Here is a 13,236-nt window from a genome sequence, read left to right on the forward strand (position 1 = left end):
GACGGCTCCCTAAAAACAATATCGACCCGCTGTGAGTTTGACTGGCAGTGAGGTGGAATCAGAGATGAGTTACGAAAGGTCAGGGAATTAAGTTGTCAGTTTCGTTGCTGGCAACAGAGGCCATTTCTGCCACGTCGGACTTGAGACGAGATTATTTTTCATTTCGCCAACGAAGCGTTTTTTACGATCTTTCCCATTTACAGTCGTAATGTTTTATGGTTTGCAGTAAAGCGCAACACCAATGTGTTCTAATGAAAGGTTGGCACAACATGGACGAAGAACTCAGCGTCGTCTCAGCTCATTTGGCGCATATTAATATGTCTCATGCACAATAAAAGTTTACATTCTTATTGGTTCGGCCAAGAACTAAGTTACTGCATGTATCCTCTCCAACAGGTTAATGTAAAGTAATGTACTGTAGATGCCAGATAGAATGGCATTCATGTCAGTGTGAATTAACAGTGATTCAGTAGCACTCTTCAGCAGACTTGTTGGGGACCGGGAATGCAGATTGCAGCTTAGAAATCAATAACTGAAACGAAGTTTATTGCCTTAATAAAGACAAAACAAAAATTGAGTGTCACAAAAATAGTGCAAAGTGTCAGAAGTCCTGGAAAGAAGGTGCTCTTTGGCATGGAGTTTATTAATTAAAGGCACAAAAGTCTTCTTTTGAAAAACTTTAAAAAGCCTTTACTTTACTGGTTCATCTTGGAAGCTTAAAAACACTTCCAGCTCAAGCGCATTTCAGGGTTCATCGGGAGCTTTTGACTATGAACTGCCAATTACCGCAACACAACACACGTTGTGAACTCGTAGATATCCTATTCACTATTTAAAAAAAAGTTCATTAATTGTAATCGAAGCAAAAGTTTGAAATAATCATGTTATTGATTTGAAGTCACATCGCCCAGCCCTAGTTGGTAGATATCAATGAGATAATATAGCCTCTGTAAAATGGCATCCAACTGTGATGCTTTCATTAATAGGCTAAACGCAGGAAGGAAGGAAGCAAGCAAATAAATGAATATCAAAACATGCCACTGTACAGTATTTGCATGTCTTTTCGGGTAGTTTTGTGGCATGAATACTAAAACGCACGTTTGATCTTTTAATCATACATTTAAAGGGTTTCTGTTTTGTAAGCATTATTCCCCAGGAGCACAATTTGTATTCCCAGCATCCAGGTCTCAGAGACTGCGGAGCAAATTAGACCACAGCTCCATGTCCATATTAATGGTCTTTAGATCACTGGACATTTTCTCCATCCAGGGCTGTGGTTATTCAATTAAATCTTTATTTCAGACCCAAGGGAGATCCATATCACAATAAAAACACAATACAATTTAAAAAAATGTTACTACTGAAGAGTCATTTATACGTATGTACTGTTGTACGACATGCCTCACGCCAAAAATAGCCCGATCTACAAGCTTACAATGACGTTGCCTTGCGACGCATTGTGAGCTTGTAGATCGGGCTATTTTTGACGTGCGACACTGGCACACAGTGAAGAATAAATCAGACTTCAGTCCCTTTGCTTGTTTTTCTACTTTAAATTGACTCCCGAACTGGTGATTTACTGATGCCTGGCGGATGCTTTGACGCATAACACAGACACGCACAAACACACACACACACACACACACACACACACACACACACACACACACACACACACACACACACACACACACACACACACACACACACACACACGTCTATATTAATGGACTTTAGATCATGGGACAATAACCGTGGTTATTTTTGCTAAAGGGTCATCTATACTTTTTCTGACGATGTGTCGCACACTGAAAATAGCCCACGTGTCGTGTCAACAAAGTGTATAAATCAGGCTTTAGTCCCTTCAAATTGACTTCCAAACTGGTGACTACTGATGCGTGTCAGATGCTTAGACATAACACGGACAGGCTCAAAACAACCTACACACACACGCACACAATCACACAAACACGCACATACGCACACACACACACACACACACACACACACACACACACACACACACACACACACACACACACACACACACACACACACACACACACACACACACACACACACACACACACACACACACACATACACGTCAGTGCCCATAACCTAGATCGAAGACCTCTCTCTCTCTTTTGTTAGATGCATTAGCTCATGGTGTTTCTAATGCCAATTGGGGCATTCAGAACCATAGAAGGCTTTTACCCGAGGCTGTTTCTGGTCAAAGTAAATAAATAAATAAATATACAAACAAGCACACTGACATGTCTCTAGCTATGGCTCAGTGAGTTTGGCATGTAGAGCACTTTTTAAAAAAAATGCTGGTTGTTGTCTCTCCCCTTGTTGTGACCCCCCCTCCTACCCCTCCCCCCCCTTACTTTCTACTGCTGTTCAAGAATACTCAGCTATTATGTGTTATGCATTATGCATGCACAGCAATTATTATGCACACATGCAATTACCGCTTGTCAGCTAAATGTGGCGTATTTGTTTTCTCATCCACCATGAACTTCAAATGGCATTTGCACATTATCATTTAGTCATTTTCAAGATAGATCTTCTCATATCTTATATATATACGACACATAAGATTGGTCCGCCGCGTGACCCACAATTGGGTCCCGACCCACCGTTTGGGAAACTGTGTGTTATATATAAAGTGTCATAGTTGACATGTGATGACGGTTGTCTTTGTCTTTCTCAGGGCCCTGTTGGACAAGCAGGTCAGGAGGGAAGACAAGGTGAAAAGGGATCCAAGGTAAGTTCACCGACTGGAAGTTGAAAATGTGTCATTTTCTTTTGCTGAGTAACTCGTCGTTCAGAGCTGAAGTGCCAGAGCAGTGTGTTGTGTCGCTACAGAAGGAGATGATCCAGGAATGCAAGAATTGACTGTTTAATCCATAAAGACCCGGGAACGCATCTGTGTCATTTTAAGATTACTTTGGGCTATTCAAAAATAGCAGATATACAAGCTCATAGCACGGCACCGAGTGCCGCCCTATGAGCTTGTAGATCTGCTATTTATTTATTTTTAATCGTGAAAAGTTGTGCAAATCTTTGTTTTTAAAGCAATTTTTTTTACTCAAATCTTTGCTTCTGGGGATTCTACAAATGTCTTCTAAATCCTAACAGTTTTTTTAAAAAAAGACAAAAACTTAGATTACTATAATATCAGTGGTTCTCAAACTTTTTTCATGTAAAAAAGATAATGTATTTGTCCGCGGACTCCCCCATCTCAAAATATTTTGTTCCAGGGATCCCCAGAAGCAAGGATTTGAGTTAAAAATGTATATATATATATATATATTCAAAGATTTGCACACATTTTCACATTTTCTTTCCCTCAAAAATAGCAGATCTACAAGTTCATAGTGCGGCACATCTGCTATTTTTGAATAGCCAAAGAAATCTATACAATGACACAGATGCGTTCCCGGTCTTGATGGATTAACCTGTCACACATCTAAGATGGGAGGTGTCTACTTGACACATGCAGTGACATACAGTATAGTTCCCACATCCGCCCACACATTTCCCTTCACCAATTCTGTGTACTGAATACAAAATCCCCCCCATGGAAAACAGAGAGGTTGCTTTTGGAACATTGAAGGGGATTAGTTGAATAATTATGCAGCCCACCAACATTTCCACATAGCATCCAAATTAGTTTGGAAATACAAGCCTTGATCAAACTTTTCTCCAACTTGTCTCCAAATAAAATTCTAGCGAAAAAAGACGATGTGCTCACAAAAACTGACAGACCTCTGGCACAACCCCTCTCTTTATGTTGTTGTTGCTCGCATCTCTTCACACCCGCACCCACCCACCCACACACACACACACACACACACACACACACGCACACACACATCGACTCTTAACGTTCTTTGTCACATCGAGGTGTAGGATTAGGGGATGGAGACAAGCCAATTTCTGTGGTTTATCCCAAAGTGTCAAATCCAAGCCTAATTGGTTGTCAGAACAATTTAATCCCCCTCATCCCGTCACTCTGGCTGATGTGACGGGATCTCTCTAACCACTCAATACACCCGATCCTGTTGCCCTGCGTTGGATGATAGATAAGAAACCTGGCAGGAATTCACCAGCTAGCCTAAAAAAAAACTCCTCAAATGTCTCTAAAGCAAACAGCATTAACCGAATGCGGCTACCAGACGATGAACCTCCTTAACCACCAGCAGGGGTTCTCAATCACTTTCATGTCAAAGACCCCCAAATTGATATGCATGTGACCACGGACCCTGCAAGTACGTTGTGCCAGGGACACATTTCTCAATGAGTTTAGCAAGCATCCCAAAAACATAAGACTTTTGATTTTCATAATATGAGACAAAAAGAAGTATTCCCATATTAGAAAGGTATTACTATTATTGAATGCCATTTTTTGCCACTTAAACGCTATACACTTCTTTGCCCGGGGTCCCCCTAATCTCTTAGTAGAAAATAGATGATGTACAAGCTTGTAGATCTGCTATTTTCACCTATTCTTTTTGCGTGGTTCATGACTCATGGTTGTCATTCCATAGGGAGATGGTGGAGTTGAGGGCCCTGTCGGTAAGACCGGACCTGTTGGAGCTCAGGGGCCTCCTGGCAAGGCCGGTGCAGATGGTCTACGCGGTATCCCTGGCCCAGTTGTGAGTACAAATTTGCCTGCAGTGTTGATTTTGACAGCAAATTTTGATTTAGTTTTAGTCACAGTCTTTTGAATAAAATTCAACTTTTAGTCACATTTTCAGAGCGCAACCAAGCATAAAATGACTTGTCTTTTAGTTCTACTGGATCTCTTCTCCACTAGTCCCTCCCTAACATTTTAGTCTAGTTTTTATTTGTTGACGAAATTGACAATATATTTAGTCTTAGTTTTAGTCATCATAGCTTAGTTTTTATTTCGTTTTTATTTAGTTTTCGTCAGTGAAAAAAGGTAGTCGACGAACATTTTTCGTCATAGTTTTAGTCGACGAAATCAACACTGCTGCTGAAAATATATTAAAGCACGAATAAGATATGCCATAGATTATGGTACGCAAAAGAACCTTAGGATACCCCTGCGGATTTATGAAATTTTCAAGATATACAGTATATATGAATTAATGCATAGCGGCAGTGAGTCTCTTCTATGCTACTATTTTGAGATAATAAAAGATTACCTAAAGTTCATCGTCAGTATGACTAAAGTAAAGTATCATCGTGTCTGAACAAACTTGGGTCTCTTTTTGTCAACAGAAAGCCTGACAGTAAGTTAATGTAAACTATCCTTAGAGACTATCCTGTTTTAAGTCTTAATCTGTATGTCCTCAGGGTGAACAAGGACTGAATGGTGCCTCTGGTCAAGACGGTCCCCCTGGACCCATAGTAAGACTTTTACATAACTGTCTTTACATTATGCTGACACTGCGTTGACACTCTTAGCCAGAGCTCTTTTTACGAGTAGATCACCATAGATGATTCACTAACATTACAAGCAGTGGTGGAAAGTATCTATGTTCACGTACTTAAGTCCAATTTTGAGTTACTTTTTACTTTACTGGAATATTTCCAATTTTCAATACTTTTACCTCTACTCCACTACATCTCAGAGGCAAACATTGTTCTTTTACTCCACTACAATTATTTGAAGTTACTTTGCAGATATAAATTACTATATTATTATAAACCAAACATTAACCACTTTAGCCCTATTTTATACATCTACAAGCTCACAACGCGCCGCATCGCGACGTGTTGTGAGCTTGTAGATCTGCTATTTTCAAACATTAGTACTTTTACTTTTGGTACTTTACTTTTGGTATTTTGATGCCAATACTCTTGTACTTTTACTCAAGTAACATTTTGAACACAGGCCTTTTACTTGTAACAGAGTATTTTTATATTGTGGTATTGCTACTTTTTCTTAAGTAAAATATCTGATATATATATATTCTTCCACCACTGATTACAAGTAAACACTAACTCAGGGTTATTTGAATGATGAAATCCACATATTAGAAATATGTTATTCAGTGATTAAGACATCTCTGTTGATTTCAGTTATGCTTAAAATGTTCTCGAAGTTGCGAAACAAAAGTGAATGGAAAACATCCACTATATGACAATTTCAACTAATGTCACTTATACATGTACTGTATGCATGATAAACACATGCGTTTTGCTCCCTTAGGGACCTTCTGGACTGCCTGGTATGAAAGGAGACTCGGGTCACAAGGGAGAGAAGGTAAAGCATTATTATGATAACTTATCGTATTTCTCCTTATGCACCTTAAAGCCATACTTGGAAAGTCCAAAAATAACGATTTTTAGCAACCTCTGCTGGTCACTGCCGTCATTGCAGGTCTTTAGTGGATGCCTGCATTACCCAGAATTCCATTCGTTTTCACCGGAAGGCGGAAGCGTTTCAAAAAACGTTCGTTTTGTTGTTTTATACTATCTGCGGATCGTTTCTCTTAGCCAGTGGAGCTTTAGTTACCGTGAGCTGTGTTTTCTTTTGCTGCTGTTTTTCCATCTTCAAATCCTATAATGCCGTAAAAACAGCGTGAAATTCCTTTTTGTTACTAGCGTGGTAGTTCCGGGACAAACAGGAAACCGGTGCATTTTCGTTTCCATTTTCCGGCCGGATGACGGCATTTTCGCGGGAAAGTCCTCTGTCCATTTTTAATAGAAAATATGTTTATTAAAGGCTTTCGGGGGTGAAATTCATGGAATGGATGTTGTGATACATTTGCCACTCTCAAAAGACATACAATTTAACTTTAGTTTTTTTGAAAAAGTTACCTAGTATAACTTTAACCACAAACATTCCAAAAGAATTGTGAAAGTATTTACCCATAAAGATTTGGTTTGCTTAAAATCTGCACGCACGCAAACATCTACTGTCTTACTGTGCCACTTGGTTAATAAAGTTTAATGCGAGTTTTATGGCCTTTTCATGGCAAGATTTAATGCAACGGATGAATATGTATAAGTCTCTATAATATCATCTTTGTTATGGTCATTGGTCTAATGCCAGCCCTGCAGTAGTCAAACGGGGCGCAGGAACAGATGGCCATAACTCCACTATAACAGCAGGTGCCGAGGCAGACGGCCATTGTTAAATATGACAACCACTATAAAGTCACTAATTTCTTTACAGGGAAGGACCAAGACAATATTTTGGCCCCTGTGGTCTTCTTATAAACTTAACGGTGGCTTTAGTGAATTAGTTTCACTTTGACTTAGGATGCTCGTTTTCTAAACGGATCATATGATGGTTATGAACGGCATGAATGAAAAATTGTTTCACAGTTCATGAACGTGATTTATAGGACATCTATTGAAATACAAAGACAGTATTTTGGCCACCGCGGCCACACATTGTATTTCAACCTTGCAGGTGGTTTTATTCACTTTTTAGTGAATGAACACACCCATCTTCAGACATTGGGTTTTGAATGAACGCCTGAGCCTAACCCAAACAGTTTGAGTTTGAGTTTTAGTACACTGAATGAGGAAGCTTCTCTTCTAAACAGAAATGGTCATGAATGTACACAAATAGTTATTTTATTAACATGATTGTATGCAGGATGTAGTCATAAACCTGCTCTTTGTTGTAGCACATTGAGTTTGAATGAAGTCATTCATTATCTAAATGTTTATGTTGGTTATGAAAGTGTCATTCTTCTAAATTATCTCCTCTCCTCTTCTCCCTTTCCCTTTCCCTTTCCCTTTCCACTCCAGGGTCATCCAGGTCTGATTGGTCTGATCGGACCCCCTGGAGAGTCGGGTGAAAAGGGAGACAGAGGCTTGCCTGGACTTCAAGGTACCGCTGGTGGCAAGGGTGAAGCCGTAAGTAAAACCTTTTCCTCTTTTAAAATAAGGCTTGTGGTCTCAACAGGCATATGTGAGCGTATTGACTTCATAAAATGTACTGTCCTGCAGTGCAAGGGTTAAAGGGTCTTAGCTTCAGGGTCCATACCTACATGGAATTGTCAAGGAAACTGAATTATGTCATCTCGAGTTTGGCTATTTGATCAAAACAACGTCATACTGTTAGCTTTCCACCGGCAGCTGCTTGTGCTGGAAATATAGGCGGTCATTCAACTGTACGCCACTTTGGACGAGACCTCATTCAGCTGATATATACAGTAGACGTCCATTAGATCATTTTTTTTCTTAGAATGAACGTGATTTATACCACAGCATCGGCATAAGATGAAAACAACACAGCATAAAGTATATGAAGCCACAGTACACAACCCGATACACATGCTGTAGAAAATCACAAGGCAGTCATAACATAACATAGAGCTGTGTTTTTTTTCAACCATTCTAAATTCAAGGCCCCCAGTTTGACAAAAAATAGGCTACGGACCCCCATTTATTCCCATTTCTATTGTTATCTCTGAGCTCAAGTTCATTTTTTTGTATTTATAGAATTTCTTTGATTTTTGGAAAATGTTTGAAATTCTCTGGAAAACCTTTTGAACTTTCTATTTCATTTCTGAACATGTTAGATTTCTTTCTTATTTTTTAAAAATGTTTTGAAATAATAATGACATTTTTTTTGTAGTAAAAGAAAAAAGAAAAAAGGGGAAAAAAGGATATTTACTCATGATCCATAAAAATGGGCCCCACAAATGGGTCCCGACCCACTGTTTGGGAAACAGTGTTTTAAATGATTTAGATCTTACATCTACTGTCTTGACCGATGTCCTCCGTTCTTTTCAGGGTATTCATGGTTTTGGAGGACCACTCGGACCCCCTGGACCTCCTGGTATTCCTGTAAGTTCCTCTTCCTGTCAGCTATGCAGTTTCACACTCAGTCACACATTATTATTACATTATTACAGTTATTAATGTCTTTCTTTGTATCCTTCCCTTCAGGGTCCTTCAGGACAGAAGGGATCCAAGGGATCTTCTGTAAGTGACTTGTCTCGTTGTCATTGACATAACACCAAGCCTTCATTTACAACACAGCATACTGTAGGAAGTTGAAGTTCATTCCTTGTAGACCTTTTTTTGTGTCATTTTAATGTTAAAAATGATAAAATGTAAAGATTCACTCATTACATTCCCTATAATGAAGACAATGGATAATGATGTTATCTGGCTATAACAGACTAATATTAGAACACCCTTCCAAAAATAAATTGCTTGTTTTTGTTTTTTAACTTAATATTATTAACAATAGTGACATCTGCAGTGTAAAAAATGACCCTAACACAATGGAAGGGTAAAAGAAGGGTAAAAAGAATCAAATCTCACTGCTCTAACCGCTTTGTGCTCCACTGGACTCAAACCTGTGTATCCTCTGTCTTCCTACAGGGTTCCGCAGGTCAGAAGGGAGACACTGGACTGATCGGACCTCCTGGAGCACCCGTAAGTTTATTTCACTTTGGTACAGATATGCATGCGAGTGATTGTTCTGATGGGGGGGGGGGTGGGGGCTGGCCATAGCTGAGAGGGTAGAGAGGCCGTCTGGTAATCAGAAGGTCACGTGTGTGCCCCCCCCCAGTTTGCCCCTAACTGCTCCCCGACCCGGGCACTATAATTCCCCACTGCTCCTCATTGTAAGGAGACAAATTCTGGCCTCATGTACGTTAAAGGGATTAGTCACCCCATGGAGACTTGAATTCATGGATATTTCATGGATATTTCTTTTTTTTGCATTCCTAAACCAATAATTTGATGACCAGCGGACCGGTAGGCAGCGGTTCCGGTAGGAGACACAAAGGAGACTCTTTGTGTCTCCTACCGGAACCGCTGCCGGTCATCAAATTATTGGCTTAGGAATGCGACAAAAAATAGCCATGAATTCAAGTCTCCATGGGGTGACTAATTGATAGACAAAATGTCATTTTGCGGGTGAACTATCCCTTTTAAGTTCAAATGTACAGTGACAACAAATACCCCTAAATCAACTAATAACCTACTCTCATTGGCTACAATGTCTAATTGACCATCTCACCTTCATGTCACAGGGTCCCCCCGGTGACATCATCCAGTCGCTGCCCATCCAGGGCGCCAGGAAGACCAGGCGCCAGGCGGACATGCAGGGCGACGAGTCGCTGAACGACTACGGCACGGAGGGCATGGAGGACGTGTTCGGATCCCTCAACAACCTCAAGCAGGACATCGAGCGCATGAAGTTCCCCATGGGCACCCAGGACAACCCCGCCAGGACCTGCAACGACCTGCACCTCAGCCAGCCCGACTTCCCTGATGGTAACTTTAAGATAGTCATCCTCAACCTTTTTTCATTTAGTTTTTAAGGACCCCCCAGGTTGATCAAATTAGGCTCAGTTGTGAGCTTGTAGATCGGCTATTTTCAAAATGTTTGCCTCTTTCTTATTATTATTTGACAATTTGGCCAATGTTTGACTAGTATAGTTTGTTGATTACTTATGTACACTACATTATTTTATGCAGTAATGTTTGTTTTTTTAGGTATTATAAAGGTCATAAAAGTCCCTAAATTGTCACTTTGCTGTAATCCTAGAACCCACACAAAGACCGCTCCACATTGAGAACCAGTGCTTAAAGACACATTTCCACAGACTACACATAGGCACATTCTTCAGGAATGACAGTATACTGCTATAATGTATAGTATATCACTAGCGGCGGAAAGCAGTTTCATGTATGCCTGTCATACTGTATCATAAATAATTGCTAATTTATAGTCTGTTTCCAGTGACAACATACAAATATACTGACATGATTAATATCCTTGATCCATGATTTTTATTTTTTCTCTTTGTTGCATTGCTCTTTGCTCTACATGTGTATCCCCATGGCTTATTATCATAATGTTGATAATTGGCTGCATCTTAGCTTTTGACTTAGTGTTGACATTTACCAATGTTGATTGATTGACATGCTGCAGCGTCTTCTAGTTTGACGGAGGTAAACTGACACACAGTTTCTGAGTACCGTGTCAGAACCCAGTACAGTTTTCCGAGTTCCCATGCAAGCACTAACACAATCTGTCAGCACTGACATTTCCAAGTATTGGGAGCCTGAACCAAAACTACGAATGTGATGTACCCGATACGGGTGTGCCTGCAATATTCCTCTGACATCTTAGTGACTAATGACAGCCATATCTTACCGGCAAACAGATATTACGGTACATCCCTCTTCCCCTTTATTTGGAAAACCAATAAGGTGTCCGGGCCGATAATAAAACGGTGATATAAAAATGCAATAAAAGTCAGCGTTATTGTGGTGGGTTGTCCCTTCCTCTGGTCCAACTTTTTGCCCGTTAGCACCAGCTGTAACCGCTGCTGTGTGTCAAACCTCCGGCCCCATCATTTGCGCTGCCGATAAACATTAACGTCAGCGCCATCAAACCAGGGACCAGTGGGAGCTTATGTGGTCCACGGCGCATGATGTAAAAAGCTCTTCTCAAAGCTTCGGCAGCATAGATAAAAATGCTCTCTTTAATCACTCCCTTGTGTCTCTCAGGTGAATTTTGGATTGATCCCAACCAGGGCTGCATAGGAGATGCCATCAAAGTCTTCTGTAACTTCACAGCCGGAGGAGAGACTTGCATCTACCCGGATAAGAAGTCCATGGGAGTAAGTGACTGTGGTTCACACATTCATGACATTCAACAGAGTGTAGGATAACGAATGTTATTGAGGACAATGCTGTAGTTTAGTCACTGGAATGAATATAAGTCAGGTTTCTGTAATAACTTTCTGCAACTGACAACCTAATGCATTGGTTTCAATGCGGTAAACTTTAGTCGTTTACCGTTGAAGATTGAATCTAAAAATAATTCACTAATACTCTACATGCAACATTTAAAGTGATGTGCTTAATGATTTCTTCTTTTTGACCATAGGTTAGAATATCCAACTGGCCCAAGGAGGCTCCAGGCTCGTGGTTCAGTGAATTCAAGCGTGGCAAAATCGTAAGTCAACCGAACTCCCACTCCGTTGTCTCTTTCATATTAATGTAGTCGGCACCCACGTTCAATCACTTCAGCTACGCTCCTTTATTGAACACTTTGTCTGAGTGCTTGTCTAAGCCTCACCACCCACTCTCTCTCTCTGTGTTATCTCCCTCCTCTCAATCATCACTCTGTTAATCATCCCCCTCTCTCTCCACTCTTTCCCCCGTTCATCTCTCTTGTTCTGATTCCTTTGCTCCTTTCCGCCCTCTCTCCCTCTCTCCCTTATCACGCCTCCTAACTTAACTCCCTCCTTCGCTCATCCATGGCCATCTCCTCCTGTCATTTCCTTGTCTCATCTTCCTCTACTCTCCCCCTCATCCCCCTCTCCCTGACCCTCCCCATCCCCCCGCTCCCTTGCTTCCTCCTTCCCTCCCTCCTCTTCCCTTCATTTATCTCCTCCCGTTTACAGTTAAATTACGTGGACGTGGCGGACAGCACCATCAACACGGTGCAGATGACCTTCCTCAAGCTGCTGAGCTCGTCGGCGCGGCAGAACTTCACCTACATCTGCCACCAGTCGGTGGCCTGGTACGACGCCAAGGCCGACAGCTACGACAAGGCGCTGCGCTTCCTGGGCTCCAACGACGAGGAGATGTCCTACGACAACAACCCCTTCATCAAGGCCCTGTCAGACGGCTGCTCGGTATGTATGCACACACGCACACACACACACACACACACACACACACACACACACGGATATCGTCGCTATCGGGTGGAAACCTTGTATGTCCCTAAGACCGTTACTGTTCAGGAAATGGAAAAAATAACCTGCATTCCTATGGATCCAGTGTAGTTATTTAGTTTTTCATTGGTTAAATGTTCATTAAACCATTTTCAAACTGGTGACCCTAATTTGCGCATGTAATTATACTGTAGGCGGAAAACCTTTGCAATGCAACGCATTGTGAAGTTATTTTTTCAACTTTCGTGCGACACTGCCATACAACAAAGTATTAAATAGGGCATTCATTTATGAAGAAAAAAAAGTAAAAGATGAAATATGGAGATGCAAGGTTTCTACCGACTGTGATGATATAGAACAAATATCCAATGGTTTTCACCCTATAGGGTTTTTGATCTGGGCAGAACATAAGGTCTGGGGTAAACATTGGCTTTGTTTAGATTTGTTTACTGATCGACATAAATTACACCCATTAATATCTAGACCATGAGTTAAGAAAAAAAATATATTAATTGTGCATGTTGGTCAAAAATCGTAAGTGTGTTGATTTGTGTGCAGTAGATTATCTTGTTGAACAAAACATAGGAAT

The 13,236-nt window shown here is 40.8% G+C and overlaps 1 protein-coding gene across 1 annotated transcript in view; it reads left to right on the plus strand.

Annotated features, from left to right (window-relative positions):
- The window catches only part of LOC311046099 (collagen alpha-1(XI) chain-like), a 135,426-nt gene that overhangs the window by 118,598 nt on the left and 3,592 nt on the right, over positions 1 to 13,236 (plus strand). Inside the window, exons 55-66 of the mRNA XM_084058223.1 lie at positions 2,717 to 2,770; positions 4,557 to 4,664; positions 5,329 to 5,382; positions 6,188 to 6,241; positions 7,741 to 7,848; positions 8,731 to 8,784; positions 8,887 to 8,922; positions 9,328 to 9,381; positions 9,984 to 10,227; positions 11,470 to 11,582; positions 11,852 to 11,920; positions 12,372 to 12,605. Coding sequence (XP_083914349.1) covers positions 2,717 to 2,770; positions 4,557 to 4,664; positions 5,329 to 5,382; positions 6,188 to 6,241; positions 7,741 to 7,848; positions 8,731 to 8,784; positions 8,887 to 8,922; positions 9,328 to 9,381; positions 9,984 to 10,227; positions 11,470 to 11,582; positions 11,852 to 11,920; positions 12,372 to 12,605 — 1,182 coding nt within the window. The remainder of the gene's footprint in view (positions 1 to 2,716; positions 2,771 to 4,556; positions 4,665 to 5,328; positions 5,383 to 6,187; positions 6,242 to 7,740; positions 7,849 to 8,730; positions 8,785 to 8,886; positions 8,923 to 9,327; positions 9,382 to 9,983; positions 10,228 to 11,469; positions 11,583 to 11,851; positions 11,921 to 12,371; positions 12,606 to 13,236) is intronic.

Source organism: Gymnoscopelus microlampas, assembly GCF_963454915.1.
Source record: "Gymnoscopelus microlampas genome assembly, chromosome: 5".
In the NCBI taxonomy this organism is placed as follows: Eukaryota; Metazoa; Chordata; class Actinopteri; order Myctophiformes; family Myctophidae; genus Gymnoscopelus; species Gymnoscopelus microlampas.